The 18,281-nt window shown below is 36.0% G+C and overlaps 1 protein-coding gene across 1 annotated transcript in view; it reads left to right on the top strand.

Annotated features, from left to right (window-relative positions):
* The window catches only part of Lst8 (MTOR associated protein, LST8), a 59,166-nt gene that overhangs the window by 8,845 nt on the left and 32,040 nt on the right, over window positions 1-18,281 (top strand). The window contains exons 3-5 of the mRNA XM_090395499.1: window positions 5,652-5,814; window positions 6,358-6,529; window positions 13,986-14,063. Of these exons, the coding sequence (XP_090251625.1) occupies window positions 5,652-5,814; window positions 6,358-6,529; window positions 13,986-14,063 (413 nt within the window). The remainder of the gene's footprint in view (window positions 1-5,651; window positions 5,815-6,357; window positions 6,530-13,985; window positions 14,064-18,281) is intronic.

Below are 18,281 nucleotides of genomic sequence, written 5' to 3'. Positions count from 1 at the left end.
CATAAGCTTTTTCCATGTCAAAGAAAACTGACACTAGATGTTCTTGCTTCAGAAATGCATCTTTTATGCAAGTTTCTAAATGAACCAAATGGTTTAAAGTTGAACGATGTCTACAAAAGCCGCATTGTGTATTGGAAAGAAAATCATTGCTTTCTAAATACCAGAGAAGTCTGACATTAACCATTTTCTCTAGTATCTTACAAAGACAGATGGTCACAGCAATAAGTCGATAATTATTTGCTTTTGTTGGATCATTTCCTGGTTTTGGGATAGCAATGACAACTGACTATGCTAAGAATCCAGAAACTCTTCCTCTGCTGTATATTAAGAGAAGGAGATCTGTGGAAGATGATGGTAGATGTTTTATCATTTCATAATGGATGTCATCAGGTCCTACTGCACTAGGGTGAGACATTAAAAGCGCTCTTTTTAGTTCCTCCTTAACAAGTGGCTGATTGTATGGCTCAAGCCCATTGGTAGAAAAATTTAGCCTTTGAAAGTTTATTTTTCACATGGTTAGACTATAATAAATTTAGTTTAATTTTTTATCCAAGTGTGAGAAAACAAAGTTTGCACCTGAAAGTATCTTCAGGACTTGGGTAAGGTAGTACAACACCGGGCAACTCGTTGCAAAGGTGGACCAAGCTAACATTACTCCTATCTCAGTATCTCCAATAATGCAAAACACATCTCCTTGCAGATATGTATAATGTTATGCATTAAGGGAAGGGCCACTACCTAGACTAGTTTCGACCTTTATTGAGGTCTATTCAGTGGGAGCCAGGCCAAGAAGAGGAGATACCAGGCAGAAGCAATAGCGAGGTCATCTTTACCTATAGGAGTTGCCAAAAGGTGTGCTATCTTTTTATTAAATTATTCTGGATTTAGAGAAAGATGTTGAAAGTTTATTTTTCACTTGGTTAGACTATAATAAATTTAGTTTAATCCTTTATCCAAGTGTGAGCAAACAAAATTTGTGCCTGAAAGTATCTTCAGGACTGGGGTAAGGTAGTACAACACCGGGCAACCCGTTGCAAAGGTAGACCAAGCTGACATCACTCCTATCTCAGTATCTCCCATAATGCAAAACACATCTCCTTGTAAATATGTATAATGTGCATGTAATATGTATAATGTATAATGCGCTGGCTTCCACTGAAGAGACCTCAATAAAGGTCGAAACCGGTGAGGGGCTGGCTCTGAGAGGCTCTGCTTGGGGATAGGTTTTTGCCTGTTTCTGAGTGGAGCCACCACTGAGATTATGGCTCTGCTTGGTGGTGGGGTGAGCCTGCCACTGGATAGAGCCAATGCTGAGAAATTCTTCTTGGTGGCGGGGTGAGCCTGTCATTGAGTGGAACAACGCTGAGTTGGGCGATCTTTCGGTATCGTCTTATTTTTAGAGCCCATTTCACTTTTACAAAGGTTGAAACTAGTCTAAGTAGTGGCCCTTTCCTTAATGCATAACATTATACATATCTGCAAGGAGATGTGTTTTGCATTATGGAAGATACTGAGATAGGAGTGATGTTAGCTTGGTCCACCTTTGCAACGAGTTGCCAATGTGTACTACCTTACCCCAGTCCTGAAGATACTTTCAAGCGCAAACTTTGTTTGCTCACACTTGGATAAAGGATTAAACTAAATTTATTATAGTCTAATTAAGTAAAAAATAAACTTTCAACATCTTTCTCTAAATCCAGAGTAATTTAATAAAAAGGTAGCACACCTTTTGGCAACTCTTATAGGTAAAGATTATCTCGCTATTGCTTCTGCCTGGTATCTCCACTTCTGGGCCTGGCTCCCACTGAAGAGACCTCAATAAAGGTCGAAACTAGTCTAGGTAGTGGCCCTTCCCTTAATGCATAACTTTATACATATCTGCAAGGAGATGTGTTTTGCATTATGGGAGATACTGAGATAGGAGTGATGTTAGCTTGGTCCACCTTTGTAACGAGTTGCCCGGTGTTGTACTACCTTATCCCAGTCCTGTAAAGATACTGTCAGGTGCAAACGTATATAACAGAGTGCACTGTCCAGGCAGCAACAGCCTCCATTCCCAAGAACATCATCTCGATTTTCATTCTATCCAAAGCCTTGGTAGAACCCAGAATTCCAGAGAGCCAAAAAAAAAAGATCAATGCAGAGCACGGGGTATTAAACTAAATTTATTAAAATTTAGCCTTTGTTTCTCTTGTTGCTCTTTCAGTATTAAAAATTCAAGTTGTGAATATGAAGCTGTTGCTGAGATTCTGGTAAAATTTTATCCCAAAGTGTATGCAATAGCTTTGGGATTAGCAGTGACATTTCCATTATTGTCTAAAGTAGACAAACAGTGTATTCTGTGTTTACCTTTCATTTTCTGGATTTTATCCCATACAATTTTTGCACTAATCATTTGATTAAGTGATGACGTAAATTCGATCGATGATTGTTTTTGACTCTGACATCTCATGTAACATGCTTTGGCCTGAGCATGTCTAAAAGCTATTAAGTTATGTCTAAAAGCTAAAAGCTATTATACAAAATATACCCCGTGCTCTGCATTGATCTTTTTTTTTTGGCTCTCTGGAATTCTGGGTTCTACCAAGGCTTTGGATAGAATGAAAATCGAGATGATGTTCTTGGGAATGGAGGCTGTTGCTGCCTGGACAGTGCACTCTGTTATATACTTTGTTGCTTCATTAATAGGCATTTGACTGACAATATCAACATTAAATTTTGCAAAATGAGAAAGAGTGTTCCAGTCAGCCTGTGCACTGGAACAGAAAGTGATTGCTTCCATATATATATTCTCTTCAACATATCACATGAGCAGTGGAAGAATGGAAGGGGAGCAGATTGTAAGATCAATTTCAGAATATGAGTGGGTAGGTATATGGAAGAAAGTATTGAGTCTATTATTCAAAAAGAGAAGTTATTATTATTATTATTACATAACACCTCCAGAGAGTCGAAAGACTCATTGAGGGAGGGCACCTACTCTATAACTCTCTGTCTTCACCACTCCACCAACCACCTTCATCATCTACACCAATGCCATCTACTGCCGACCACCACTACCACTAGTATTTTCACAGACAATCTCATACATCCATGCCTTTGGCTAGAGAGCAGATACGCTAACCATTCGACCAACCAGGCCAGCTATTATTGTTGCTTGACAATATTATTATATTATTATTATTATTAAAACAAGACCTCATGGAGTCAAAGACTCATCTAGGAGGTCCTTTCATCTTACACACACATCTCATCATACCGTGTCTTAAACACATTCAAACTACTTGCAGACACCACACTCTCAGGCAGGGCATTCCAATCACTCACAACTCTGCACGAAAAAAACCTGCCTCTCACTCCCTTACTCACACCTTCCTTATACAGTTTCCAGGGATGACCTCTGGTTCTCCCCTGATCTCCCACTATTCTCTGTAGAACTTCTCCACCATTGATCCTATAACAACCCCTTACCAACTTGTAGGTCTCTATCATATCTCCCCTCTTCCTTCTCTCCATCAGACTCTGCAAATTACATCTTTTCAATCTTTCCTCATACTCAACATTCCAGAGGTCAGAAACTACCTTAGTCATTCGCCTTTGGACCCTTTCCAACATCTCTTCATCCTTCTGAAAATTATTGTCAAAGATTATTCTTTAAATGATTCAACCTCGTATATTTGTGTTGGCACTACCCCCACAGAGTATTGTGACTATTCAAGTCACCCATCAAAAGTATGGATTGAGGTAATTGCAAGGTGAGGTTATCAAGATCAATTTCATTTAATTTGGCACTCGGTGGTGGTCAATAAATTGAACATACTATAATAAGAAATCTCACAGAGAGGCGAATCACTGCAGCTTCCAGTGCAGTATGAAGTTGGACATGATGAAAGGAGTGTGACTGCCCACTAGGATAGCTACTCCTCCATGAGCAGGACCACTTCTAGTTCTGTCCTTGCATACAACAGTGAAATTCCTTAAGGTAGGATCCTCATTGAGTCTTCCTGTAGACAGAAACAGAAAGGTGTGTTTTCTGCAACAAAATCTTGATATCATGGATATTCTGGTGAAATCCACAACTGTTCCATTATAAAAAAAAATTCCTATTGTTTTGGCTTTATAGACTTGTCTGGTTTTCAGGAAGTTGGGGCTTACCTTTGTCAAGTTTATATTTATCAATTGTTTTTGGGAAGTATGGATTGCCAGTGTCCATCTCTTCCTTTGGTTAAAATATTCAATAAGTCTGATGTGTTAGGGTCATTTGGCAAGTTTAATTTACTTTTGGTGATTACCAATGTATCCATTTTTTCTGTGTTGATGTCTGGTGGTTTATCTTTAAGTGATATCTTTGCCATAATATTTTTGACAAGTGAGTTCTCATCAGGGAGCCATTTTTGGAGTTGTCTCTGAAGTAAGACTATAAGTCATGCGATTGATGCACTCAACAGAGAAGCACTTGTGATCATAAAGTTCAGATATGGTGAAATTATCAGATGGTGGAATAGACATGCGAGTTTGAGTTGCTTTTGACATTTTCTTATTTGCTACCTTCTCAGCATACAGGGATCTCAGAGCAAGTATGGTAGCATCTATCTTTCTTTTTGCATCCTGACATGATATGTTTTGTTTTGTTTTAATTTTTTGTATATCTTTTTTCATCTTTCCACTTCTGACATGCACAAGAGTAAGCCAGATGATCTTCCTACAGGTAGTAGAGCCACAACAGGCAGTTTGGGCTTGTCCATATTTCTGACATTTAAATCATCATGTTGGAGGTTTAATGGAATATTTTTAGCACCGGGAAAGGATTAAAATTAATTTTAATGCTTCCAATATTTTGTCTCACTCACTGAGCCATCTTCAGGGATTACAAATAACTTTTGCAACAACACACTCAAATACAATACAATACTAAGTGAAACACACGGGTGACTCTGAAGTCCTATGTAGGTGGTGCACCCTCTATGGATGTTAGTAGGTGGCCTAGAATGTAACGTGAGATCTCTAATAATTAAAGTTTCCCAAATTTTAGGAAGTTTTATGCATCCGTATTTATTTAAATTCGATTGATTTCTGAATGCCACTGCAGATTTTAAAAACAGTCTTTCTTTTTTGAATTTACTGTGAAGCATGGTGGTTTTTCTCCAGGAGATCCTGTAGGTTGTATCCAAAACATGGTCTGCAAGGCCAAAGTAGTGCAAGACTACCAGGATCCCCCTTTCCAGATATCCATGAGTCATACCACAGAGCAAACACGGGACCAGGGCATTGGATCCCAGTGATGGTGGTCTGGAAGAAAGGATAGTAAAAAAGACTCGAGAGAAGTAGAGGAAAAAATACAAGAAGAAAAGTAAAGAAACAGAGGAAGAATGAAAAGAGCTAGTGCCATCCCTGGAAAGTTCCCTCTACCATGAACATGTGCTCCACATGGAGGGGCTTAGTCCCAGAGAATATCTTTGTTATTGTCATTGTTTACAGCAGCTTTTATATTTCTCTTTTTTTTTTTTTTTCTGGTTTAAATACATTTTGATTATATTGTAATTCCTGCTGACTTCCATTTTAAAGGAAAGGATGGAATTAACTTACTCATGATATTAAAGCGAGCTACAATTAAGTTTAATTTATATTTTGTTTCTTTTGAAAAATTTCAGGCTTTCAACATATCCGTATGTATGATATTACATCAAACAATCTGAACCCAGTTGTAAATTATGAGGGAATTGCAAAAAATGTTACTGGAGTAGGTTTCCAATCTGATGGTAAATGGATGTACACAGGAGGTGAAGACTGTGTAGCTAGGATATGGGATTTGAGGCAAGTCTGTTTTTATAGACATATTTAAATAATTCTTAATTATTTACTTTTTTTTAAGTATACAAGTACATGTTTATAACTTTTGTTATTAGAAATGACATACATACATACATACATACTCATTTTGCTTTTCAATTTTAAGTTAACCTTGTTTTATTTTGTTGGCTATCTGAAAATTGATGGTTGTTTAAAATTGTTTGTTATAAAAATGTATTTTTTATAAATAACTTGAAGTATTCTTTCCTTATGCCCTTTATTATTATTTACAGTCAATAGATGCATCATGGGAGATTCCTCTCCATCAGCAAGATAGCTGTAGTCTAATACGATATCATAAACATACTTCATGTTCGGAGTACACACTCTGATAATGCATTGCATTCATCCACCACTATCCCATGTAAAACGTCTATTTTTCACTTTCTTGTTTGCTACACTCTTCGTATTGACATCATAAATTTACAACAGTTTCTTCTTTTATTTTTCTTATACAAAAAAAAAAAAAAATGTGTCTACAGTACTGCTGTGATTCTCTGTTCATAGATCAAGAAATATTCAGTGTCAAAGGTTATTCAAGACAAGCCATCCTGTTAATTGTGTATATCTTCATCCAAATGAAGGAGAAATATATGTTGGTGATCAAGGAGGAGCGATTTACACATGGGATCTGCGAACAGATATAAGTGAAACTCATGGGAGGCAACACTTTTTCAAGGTAGTTTGTTTATTTATTTATTTTTTACTTATTCGTTTTACATTACTCATTAGTTGTAAGTGTGAGGATATGCTGAAAAGTTGTGATAATCACCATGAAGGAATTGAAGTAGAACCACGTAACTTACACATTATTCTACATATTTCCCCCTCAAAGTGTTATACTTTTTACAACGCTGCTGTATCATTTGCAATCCTCTGAGAAAAAAAGTCTTTCCCTTGTTGCAAAAACCAGTCCTCAGCTGCAGATACAACTTCATCATCTGTGGTAAATTTTACTCCTTTCAAATGTTTCTTTAAATTTGGGAATAGGAAATGGTCAGATGGGGCCAGGTCTGGCAAACAGGGGTGGGTATTGCAGGTATTGAAAGCACAAGTCGTGTATTGTCTGTTGGGTTTCACGAGCAGTGTGAGCAGGTGCATTGTCCTGCCAAAGCAACATACCTATGCTCAGTTTCTCATGGCATTTTTCCTTGGGTATTTCCTTCAATTCTTCTTTAATGTTTCTTTAAATTTAGGAATAGGAAATAGTCAGATGGGGCCAGGTCTGGCAAACAGGGCAGGTATTGCAGGTATTGAAAGCACAAGTTGTGTATTGTCTGTTGGGTTTCACGAGCAATGTGAGCAGGTGCATTGTCCTGCAAAAGCAACACACCTCTGCTCAGTTTCTCATGGCGTTTTTCCTTGGGTACCTCCTTCAATTCTTTCAGAGCTGTTGAATGAACTGCAGCTGTAACAATTTCACCTTTTTTGAGGTACTTGGATTACACCATCCATATCTCAAAAGATAATGTCAAGAACCTTCACTGCTGACTTTTGGGTTCAGAACTTCTTTGGCAATGGAGAACCTGTGTGTCTCCGTTCCATTGACTGTTGTTTGGTCTCTAGGTCATAACGATGAAGCCATGTTTCATCAACAGTCACAATACAAGCCAAAAAATTTGCATCTGATTTCTCAAAATGATCCAAAATCCCTTGAGATGACAGCACACATTCTCTTGTTTGGTTGGCATTCAAACATTTGGGGGACCCACTTTGCTGAGAGCTGCATGTCCAGATGTTGGTGGATAATGACCCCGACTTGTTCTCTGGATATCCCCAGATATTTTACAATGTTTTTGGCTGGTATTCATGTATCATCAAGGGTCATGGCATGCACTTCACTGATGTTTTCAGGTATGATCACTGTGGAAGGTTTTCCTTCCACAGCATTTATAAACAGAATCCTTTCTTTCAGGCTTACGCGGTGATCAGAATACTTTTTGGAAAATTATGGAGACAACTACCGTGTTTGAGTAAAACTTTAGTTTAATATAAACCAAAATCAACACTCGACGTTTCAACCTTCATATCAAGGTCATCTTCTAGAGCATATACACTATATATGCAGAGAAACAAGCTGCACTACAATCTACTTGGTTTACTAAAATTACTGACCAACCATTGTTGGTCAGTAATTGTTTTAAGTCATAAATGTTTTTGTTGGTATTTTTATATTATATCTGTTGATATTATTAACCACCCTAATATCAACAATAATAGTAGCATGAAAATTCCAAGAATCTGGATGGCACATATTCAGCCTACTTAATACTTAGTATCCAGCTTACTTTAGCACTTTAAGCAACCTTCAGCTAGTATTGGAAACTATTCCATACCAATTAGTTGAAATTTATATATATAATCATGTTTTTAATATATATGTGTGTGTGTGTGTATATATATACATATATATATATATAAACATGTTGCTCTCCAGTCCTATGTAATTTTGTATCCAATAGATAATAATAATAGGACTCTAGCATTGATGTAGTAAAGGTTTTTTTTTTTTTTCATCAGAGGTCAGGCCAATAATTGTTGTAATGGTTGGTCAGTAACTTTAGCAAACCATGTAGATTGTAGTGCAGCTTGTTTCTCTGTATATAGTGTATATGCTCCAGAAGATGACCTTGATATGAAGGTCAAAACGTTTAGTGTTGATTTTGGTTTATATTAAACTAAAGTTTTACTCAAACACGGTAGTTGTCTCCATAATTTTCCAAAATGTATTTATAAACAGAACTTTGTTCTGTTTATAAATTTTCTCTTAGAACTTAAAATACCCCACACTAATACAGTGTGAGAGGAGAGCAAAAATCTTTTTAGAGATCTTGTTTTTTAAAATGCTGAGAACATCTTGTGTTGGAACATTTGTAAAAAGTGCCACAACATCAAAGCTCGCCATAATATCGGAATTCTTCAGCTTTATATCTTTGATTTTAGAAGTGAAGTACATTGAATTTTAATATAAGAGGAAGATTTTCCTACCAGATCTTTTAAGGAAGATGCTAGATATGTTGATAATTTATATGTCAGTGAATCATCATCAAATTCCTGCCATGTACCCTCAAGGGATGTACAAGATATGACAGTACTACATGAAAAAATTACATCATTACTAACTTCCTATCTACAACTTTCCTCCAAATCAATCTGTTACTTGTCAAGACTCCAACATTATCAGATCTTATATTTCTATCGTCTAAGGCACTTTGTACCGTATCAATCCACCTATATCTTGGTCTTCCTCTGGGTCGTTTTCCTGCCAACCTGGCAGAGAACACTTGTTTTGCTAATCTTTTCTCTCCCATTCTATTTAAGTGACCATACCACCTGAGATTATCTCCTAATGCATTCCTGGATGCTGACAATGTCAAGTTCTTTCCTAATATCCTCATTTTTAATATGATATTGCCATTGATGCCATCTGTTCACGCCTCTAATCTTTCTCAGGACTCTCATATCTGCGGTCTCTAGTCTTTGGTCAAGTGTTTTACTTCTGACCCAGCTCTCAGATCCATAAGTTAAAACTGGTTTGAACACTGTCTTGTATACAGCTAATTTAGTGTTCCAACTAATTTCTCTCTTATTCCATATGAATTTATTCAATTGACTTCCCACCATACCAGCTTTGCTGATTCTGTTGTCTATTTCTATATTTAATTTACCATCTTCAGTAAAAATTGTGCCTAAGTAGCTGAAATATTTTACTTGTTCCACAGGTTCTCCATTCACAACACAGTTAACATTTTCAATGATTCTGCCTATTTTCATTGTCTTTGTCTTTTTATTGCTGACCTTCATACCATATCTATTACAACAGCTATTCAATTTAGTCAGAGAATCTTGCAGACTTGTAGCGGATTTATTTAGAAGTATAACATCATCCGCATAAAGCAAAGAGCTGACATTAACATCTCCAATTTTGATATCAGGTTTAATACCACTTTCCTTCATAATGTGATCCATATAGATAATGAATAACAGAGGGGATAATGTACATCCTTGTCTCACACCAGATTTAACATTAAACCATCTTCCTGTACTTCCTTCAATTCTAACTGCTGACTTACAACTCAAATAAAGACTAAGTATTGCTTGATATAATGCCCCATTGACACCATATAACTGTAGCATATTGAATAGCTTCTCTCTTGGCACCTTGTCATATGCCTTTTCCAAATCAACAAAACTTAAATACAGATCTTTGTTATATTCCCATGCTTTCTCGACTATTTGTCGTAAAGTGAAGATCTGATCCTGACAGCATCTATTTGGCCTGAATCCAGCTTGTTCTTCACCAAGCTTTTCTTCCACAATTCTTCTCAACCGTTTCTCAAGTATACTTGCATAGATCTTGCCAGGAACACTCAGTAGGGAAATACCTCTGTAGTTCTCACATTCAGTTTTATTTCCCTTTATTTTGCCACCTTCTTGATATTTATTTTCTATATTCTTGCCAAAGTCCTCCCATGACTTTTGTTTAGCTAGTTTTACACAGTGTTTAGCATTCTTGCATTTGTCTCTATATTCTCTAAGAGCACAAGCTGACTTATTTGACAGGAACTTTTGGTATGCTTTCTTCTTTTCCTTCACTGCCTCTTTAACCTCCTGTGTCCACCAGGGAGTTCTGATTTTTTTATCCTTACAAACAACCTCACCACATGCCTCTCTGACAGAATCAATCAATGTTTTCTTCAGAGTTTGCCAATGAATCTCCAAGGTTTGATTCCTGTTCTCAAACTCTTTCATTTTTCCTTCAATAATCTTTGTGTATTTTAGTCTACAGCTCACATCTGAGAGCTGCTCAACTTTTATTCGCTTTAAAACTTTCTTCCTGACTAAGGGGGAGGGTGTAAGATGATTTGTTTATTACTAATTTTTTAAGGCCTTCATGATGCTTATTAGGTGCAAATTGTTCTTGTGTTAATCTGAGTGAATTAAATTTCCTAATTAGCTTAGATGTATTGATTTCCTGAGTTCTTGAAGCCCGGCGGGTGGTTATCTCTTTTATGGTGGTCCATGACACAGGGTCTAAAGATACTGCTAAACAGTTTACCAAAGTGAGTTTTTTCTAAAGAGATAGGCTAAGTTCCATTTCATGTCACCAATTCATGACATGAAATTAGATCTTTTATTAGAACGAATCGGTGACATGAAACATTTCGCTGAAGACTTTTAAGAAGGTAGCAAGATATCTTGATAAGTTATATGTCCGTCTATCTCTATGTTCTCTTCATCCGCTCATTCCCCAATAGTACGGCCTTCCAAAGATATATAAAGAAAATATTCCTTTAAGATCCATGGTTGAAAGTACTGACTCTCCTACCTATAACTTTTCAAAATATCTTGCTACTCCCTTGAAAGTCTTTGCAAGGAAATCTTCTTCTTCTTACATCAAAAATTCAGCTGACTTTGTTTCCAAAATAAAAAACCTAAATCTCAAGAATTCAGATATCATGGCAAGTTTCGACATTGTAGCGCATTTTACTAATGTTCCCATCCAAGATGTTCTCACTCTCTAAGAAATAACATTTCAAAAAAGATGTTCTCTTTACTTTCACATTGTATTAATTCAGGCTACTTCAAGTTTGAAGACAAGATTTAACAACAAAATAATGGATTGGCCATGGGTAGTCCACTGTCTTCGATACTAGCTAACATTTTTTTCGAAGATTTCGAAGAAAAAGCCATTTCTTTTGCTACACTGAAACCTAAAATTTGGCTCCGTTATATAGACGATATCTTCCTGATTTGGGAGCACGGCATAAACGACCTTCACATTTTTCTAAATCATTTGAACAACTTTCATCCAGATATCAAGTTTACCGCTGAACTTAAAGTAAATAGTTCTCTGCCATTTCTAATCTTCAGAACCCCCCCCCCACACACACACACATACAGATGATACTTGCATGCGCCCTCTCACCACTGTCCAGCACAAAAATTAGGCATCATATCCACTCTTGCTCATCATGCCAGGTCCGTATTGTCAGAAGAAGAAGAGCTCAAAAATAAACTGAAACATCTTAAAAGGACCTTCACAAATAATGGATACTCTTCCAAAAGTATTAATTAACTACTATACCACTGTCATCAAAACACTGTTGAGGCTTCTACCAGCCCCAGAGCTTACATCTCACCTTACATCAGTTCTCTCATCCCTAAATTGGCAAGAATTTTGAAGAAGTTCAATATCAAAACGTATTTCTCCACTCTACCTAAACTCCTGTCAATTCTAAGCCACCCCGAAGAAAATCATCACCATCTTCAGTTTCCAGGTGTCTACAGAATTTTATGTGACTGTGGGAAACCATATTATGGCCAAACTGAAAAGTCTATCTGCCTACATCTCGAAGAACACCAGAGAGACATCTCATACAATAGAACCTGAGCCAGCACCCTCTCCAGCCTTGTCTTGTTCTCAGTTAACTCCAATGATGAAGGCCACCAACATCAAATAGATTGGAATTCAACATCCAACATTCATAAATGTTACAATAAATTAGAACGTCATATCCTGGAATCAAAAGAAATAATCCTTGACTCTTCCCGCATGAACAGCAATCTCAGTTATAGTCTGCCAGACTCGCATAGCTCTGCTATTTGGTACTGGTGAACTCGTGAAGTTATACGCTTGCATGTAGAGCGTGTAACTTCAATAGAACTGTAGCTCGGACTCCAATTCAAACATAACTACAATTTTTAATGCTCTGTTGTTGTAATGGTGCAATGTTTTTTTACGATCTTTTATTTGCTCTTTATGTTATCACACCTGACGAAGTCGGCATTCCGATGAAACTAGTTGTGTGGTTATATTAAATTTACTTGTTTCTCTATTATCTCGGAATTCAGTCATTAAATAATATTTAACATATATATATATATATTTTTTTTTTATTCTAAGGTTGAGATGAAAAGTATTATTCATGAGGCTACGTTCTCTGCTTCTCTTTATATATTCAACTTTTTTCTCTTGGTATTACTGATTTTTAGGCCAAACCAAAGTCTCTTTGTATGTGCTTTGGCTGATGTAGTTCATTTGAATCAAAGAAACATTAAAGCAAGTATCTAGCCACTAAAACTCTCATTCTGAAGAATTAACAAAAGGCAAATATACAGCTTCTGGGGAGAGCTTTGTGTCTTTACAATAGTGCAAGAATAAGCAATTCATACTAAAGGTTTATCTACTCAGTTATTTTCAGAGCACTTATCAAAAGAGGGGGGGGGGGAATGCCTATTTTTATAAATAATGATGGATATTTATTATTTTTTCTTTTAATACTAATATGCATAAAGTATAGTTTCTGGGGAAAATCCCATGTTACTCCTCTTAAACACTATTAGTATAATTACGGCTATTATAGCCTGTTTTTGTTTAGAAGTGTCCCTTATTTTAAACACAGTGGCTAACATTACTCAAAAAAAGGGGGTATATATATATATTTTTTTTTTAGGACATTATGGGTGAGTATAGAAGGCAATATGGCAGAATAAAAGAGGTGGAAAAAAATTTTGTACATACCTTGTTTTTGGTTCTATGATGCCTTCCAAGATCTTGCTGAAGGTTGTTTATAAACGGGGGGGGGGGTGCATTTTGATGCGGGAAATAAGATTGGACAAAACCCAGGTTACTATTAATAATATATATATAAATATATATATATTATTTTGTTTAGGGCCGCATTTTTTGTGGGGGGAGGGGGGGGGGAAAACGAAGGGGAAGAATATCCTTATGTAAAAACTGGAACAGGGGTTAACGGCGTTTGGACCGTTTTGGACATCGTCTGACCATCATCGGAACCTTGTGGGATTGGGTGTAGGGCTATGTCAAGGCTGCAAGTTGCATCTGCCAAATTAGGGCATTTGTGGGTGCTACATGGCCAGAGGCTTGGCTTAATTTTTTTTTATTATATTAATTATATTTTTAATTATAATTTGCTTAATTATATTTTCTAATATGCATATTATTATCATCAGCATCAAATTCCTGACATGTACCCTCAAGGGATGTACAAGATATGATAGTATTACATGAAAAACAATATATAAATATTGTTTATATATATAAATATATAAAATAAGATAAAAAAAAAATTAGTCTGAAAATTTTTTCGAATTGTAATTTACTATAGGCATCAGATCCAGAAATATCTATTCAGAGTCTTCATATTGATCCTGAAGGTAATTTTATGGCAGCTGTAGATAATAAAGTAAGTCGTTCATAGATTTTTTTTTCTACTTATTATTATTTTTATCTTCAAATTTAGTTAAATGTTTTTAGTGAAATTTAGAAATATCAGAAAAGGACATTAGTGAACATGATTTGCTGTTTGGACTTGTATTTCTTTTGTACTGATAGAACTACCTTGCTTTGCCCAAACACAAGCACCTGTGTATTTTTTACTGCTAAATCATCAGAAAAAGAACTCAACTATTCTCTCTCTCACACCAAAACTAACTAAGAGAGAAAGAAAGAAAGAATAACCCAAGATTTGACTAGTTCCGACTTCCAATTTTCAAATGCCCACTGCAGTTGACAAATTTATAGAATTTTGAATTTGAACTCATTGCTGAAATATATACAATGAATTCTATCCAGCCTTCTAATATCTGACCTTTCCAAAATTTTATGGAAATTAATGAAAAACTGCATCACAAAATTTTTATTATTTCTTAGAAATATGCTAAAATATTAACTTGCCAGTTGTGCAACAAGAGAAAACCAAAGAACCAGTAATTTCACCAGTTCTTTTTAAATGTGTGTAAAATGTATAAGAGTAATGTTGTCCTAAGTATGTATTAATGGGAAGTAAAATTGTCTATTAAAATTACCCATAAAATTAAAATGAAGTTTAATGCTAATATAGCTATATATTTTTTTCCGATTTTTTTTTTTTTTTTTTTTTGTACGAAGCTCCTTGTTTATTATGTTTAAGAGCACCCCCCAAAGAAAAAAAAATTTTACATTTGATGTCCGTAGACGCTGTATGGTCACTGCCATACCTCACATGGTTTTTGGCAATAATGTCTTCTGCTAGGATAAGTGGTAGGGTTCATCATCATCATCAAATTCCTGCCATGTACCCTCAAGGGGTGTACAGGATATGACAGTACTACATGAAAAAATTACATCATTACTAACTTCCTATCTACAATTTTCCTCCAAATCAGTCTGTTACTTGTCAAGACTCCAACATTATCAGATCTTATATTTCTATCATCTAAGGCACTTTGTACCGTATCAATCCACCTATATCTTGGTCTTCCTCTGGGTCGTTTTCCTGCCAACCTGGCAGAGAACACTTGTTTTGCTAATCTTTCCTCTCCCATTCTATTTAAGTGACCATACCATCTGAGATTAGCTCTGCTAATGCATTCCTGGATGCTGACAATGTCAAGTTCTTTCCTAATATCCTCATTTTTAATATGATACTGCCATTGATGCCACCTGTTCACGCCTATAATCTTTCTTAGGACTCTCATATCTGAAGTCTCTAGTCTTTGGTCAAGTGTTTTACTTCTGACCCAGCTCTCAGATCCATAAGTTAAAACTGGTTTGAATACAGCTAATTTAGTGTTCCGACTAATTTCTCTCTTATTCCATATGAATTTATTCAATTGACTTCCCACGATACCAGCTTTGCTGATTCTGTTGTCTATTTCTATATTTAGTTTACCATCTTCAGTAAAAATTGTGCCTAAGTAGCTGAAATGTTTTACTTGTTCCACAGGTTCTCCATTCACAACACAGTTGACATTTTCAATGATTCTGCCTATTTTCATTGTCTTTGTCTTTTTATTGCTGACTTTCATACCATATCTATTACAACAGCTATTCAATTTAGTCAGAGAATCTTGCAGACTTGTAGCGGATTTATTTAGAAGTATAACATCATCCGCATAAACCAAAGAGCTGACATTAACATCTCCAATTTTGATATCAGGTTTAATACCACATTCCTTCATAATGTGATCCATATAGATAATGAATAACAGAGGGGATAATGGACATCCTTGTCTCACACCAGATTTAACATTAAACCATCTTCCTGTACTTCCTTCAATTCTAACTGCTGACTTACAACTCAAATAAAGACTAAGTATTGCTTGATATAATGCCCCATTGACACCATATAACTGCAGCGTATTGAATAGCTTCTCTCTTGGCACCTTGTCATATGCCTTTCCCAAATCGACAAAACTTAAATACAGATCTTTGTTATATTCCCATGCTTTCTCGACTATTTGTTGTAAAGTGAAGATCTGATCTTGACAGCCTCTATTTGGCCTGAATCCAGCTTGTTCTTCACCAAGCTTTTCTTCCACAATTCTTCTCAACCGTTTCTCAAGTATACTTGCATAGATCTTGCCAGGAACACTCAGTAGGGAAATACCTCTGTAATTCTCACATTCAGTTTTATTTCCCTTTTTATATATGGGTACTATGAGAGCTTTACTCCAATCATCGGGAATTCGTCCCTCTGTCCAGGCTTTCTGAACTATGCAGTGCAGCCACTTATATTATAAGACTCTTATACCACCATACTTCAGCATTTCTGGTCGAATATCATCTACTCCTGCTGCCTTTCCACATTTCAAGCCTTTGATGGCTTTTTCTACTTCAAGTATGGATATGTATTCCTGACTGCATGCCTGGTCAGTGTTTTTTACCACTGTACTGTCATCACTGCTTGTTTCATTTAGCAGTTTTTCAAAGTAATTACTCCATACTTCAAGGATATCTTTTTCTCCTGTTTTCATTTCACCTTTATCATCTCTAATTCCTTTTACAGCACACTTTCCTCCATTCCTAAGCTTCTTCAACAACCTCCAGAATATTTTGCCACCTTCTTGATATTTATTTTCTATATTCTTGCCAAAGTCCTCCCATGACTTTTGTTTAGCCAGTTTTACACACTGTTTAGCTTTCTTACATTTGTCTCTGTATTCTGTAAGAGTAAAAGCTGACTTATTTGCCAGGAACTTTTGATATGCTTTCTTCTTTTCCTTCACTGCCTCTTTAACTTCCTGTGTCCACCAGGGAGTTCTGATTTTTTTATCCTTGCACACAACCTCACCACATGCCTCTCTGGCAGAATCAATCAATGTTTCCTTCAGAGTTTGCCACTGAATCTCCAAGGTTTGATTCCTGTTCTCAAACTCTTTCATTTTCTTTTCAATAATATTTCTGTATTTTAGTCTACAGTTCACATCTGAGAGCTGCTCAACTTTTATTCGCTTTAAAACTTTCTTACATGTTATTCTTTTCAATATGAAATTCAATTATATCCTGCTCAAGACTAAATAGTGATCACTTCCAATTTCAAATCCTCTGTACACTCTGGTGTCCTGCACCAGGGAGAAAACATCACTATCAACAATAACATAGTCAATGAGACTTTTCTTATTCCTAGCCTCTTCTCTCCATGTGAATTTGTGCACATTTTTATGTTGGAACATGGTGTTAGTAATAACCAGTCCATGTCCTGAGCAGAAATCCAACAGATATTTGCCATTATTATTAGCTTTGCTCTTTCCTCCAAATTTTCCCAAAATATTTTTGTATGTCTCACAATCATTTCCTACTCTACTATTTAGATCCCCAACAAGGACCAACTTTTCCTTTTTCATTGTGTCAGTTGCTTTTTCTAAAGCCTCAAAAAATTCCTCTACTTCTACCTTAGTAGAACCTTCTGTGGGACCATAGGCACAAATAAGTCTCATTGTCCAGTTCCCCATTCTCATATTTGCCCACATTACTCTACTTGAGACTGACTGCCATTCAAGAAGATTAGCCTCGTATTTTGTGTTGAATACTATGGCTACTCCTTCTTTTCCTTGATTGTCATTGCCTGAATATAACATGTAGGGTTGCAGATTCCCTTTCCACACAAAGTTTGTAGGACTATCACAAACATCCATGCCCACAGCAGGATTCGAACCTGCAGCCTCTTTGCTGGAGAGTGGACACGCTAACCACTTGGCCAGCCAGGCTGGCAGGAGCATCCCCCCCGTCAAACTCATTGGCTTGTTAAGTGATTAAATAAAAAAAAATAATAATAAATTGTGTGCTAAAAATCAATGCAGAAATTAGAAAAAAGAAGTGGCTATATTATATTGTAACAGTGAAAGTCATACTTGAAATTATACCGGAAGTAAGATATAATGTTTCTTCTTTCTTCTGTTGTCATTTACTAATAATTTATAGTGATTGAATAGTGAATTAAATCATGTTGAAGCACTAGACAGATGTTTTTAATTTTAATTTTTTTATTTTTTAAAAAAAAGGTCATATTTTACGATTCAGAAAGGAACGTGAACATTCACTTGGCATTAGTTGGAATTTGGGCATAATTTTAATGTATAGCTGACTGTTTTCTGAGAGCATGGTAGGGATAATGGATATTATTATTATTATTCCTGATACC

The sequence above is a fragment of the Typopeltis vanoorti genome, chromosome 7 (genome assembly GCF_054136105.1).
Source record: "Typopeltis vanoorti isolate ZY-2024b chromosome 7, IOZ_Tvanoo_1.0, whole genome shotgun sequence".
Lineage (NCBI taxonomy): Eukaryota > Metazoa > Arthropoda > Arachnida > Uropygi > Thelyphonidae > Typopeltis > Typopeltis vanoorti.
Note: the sequence above shows the minus strand (reverse complement) of the source record. Positions and strands in the feature narration are given on the sequence as shown.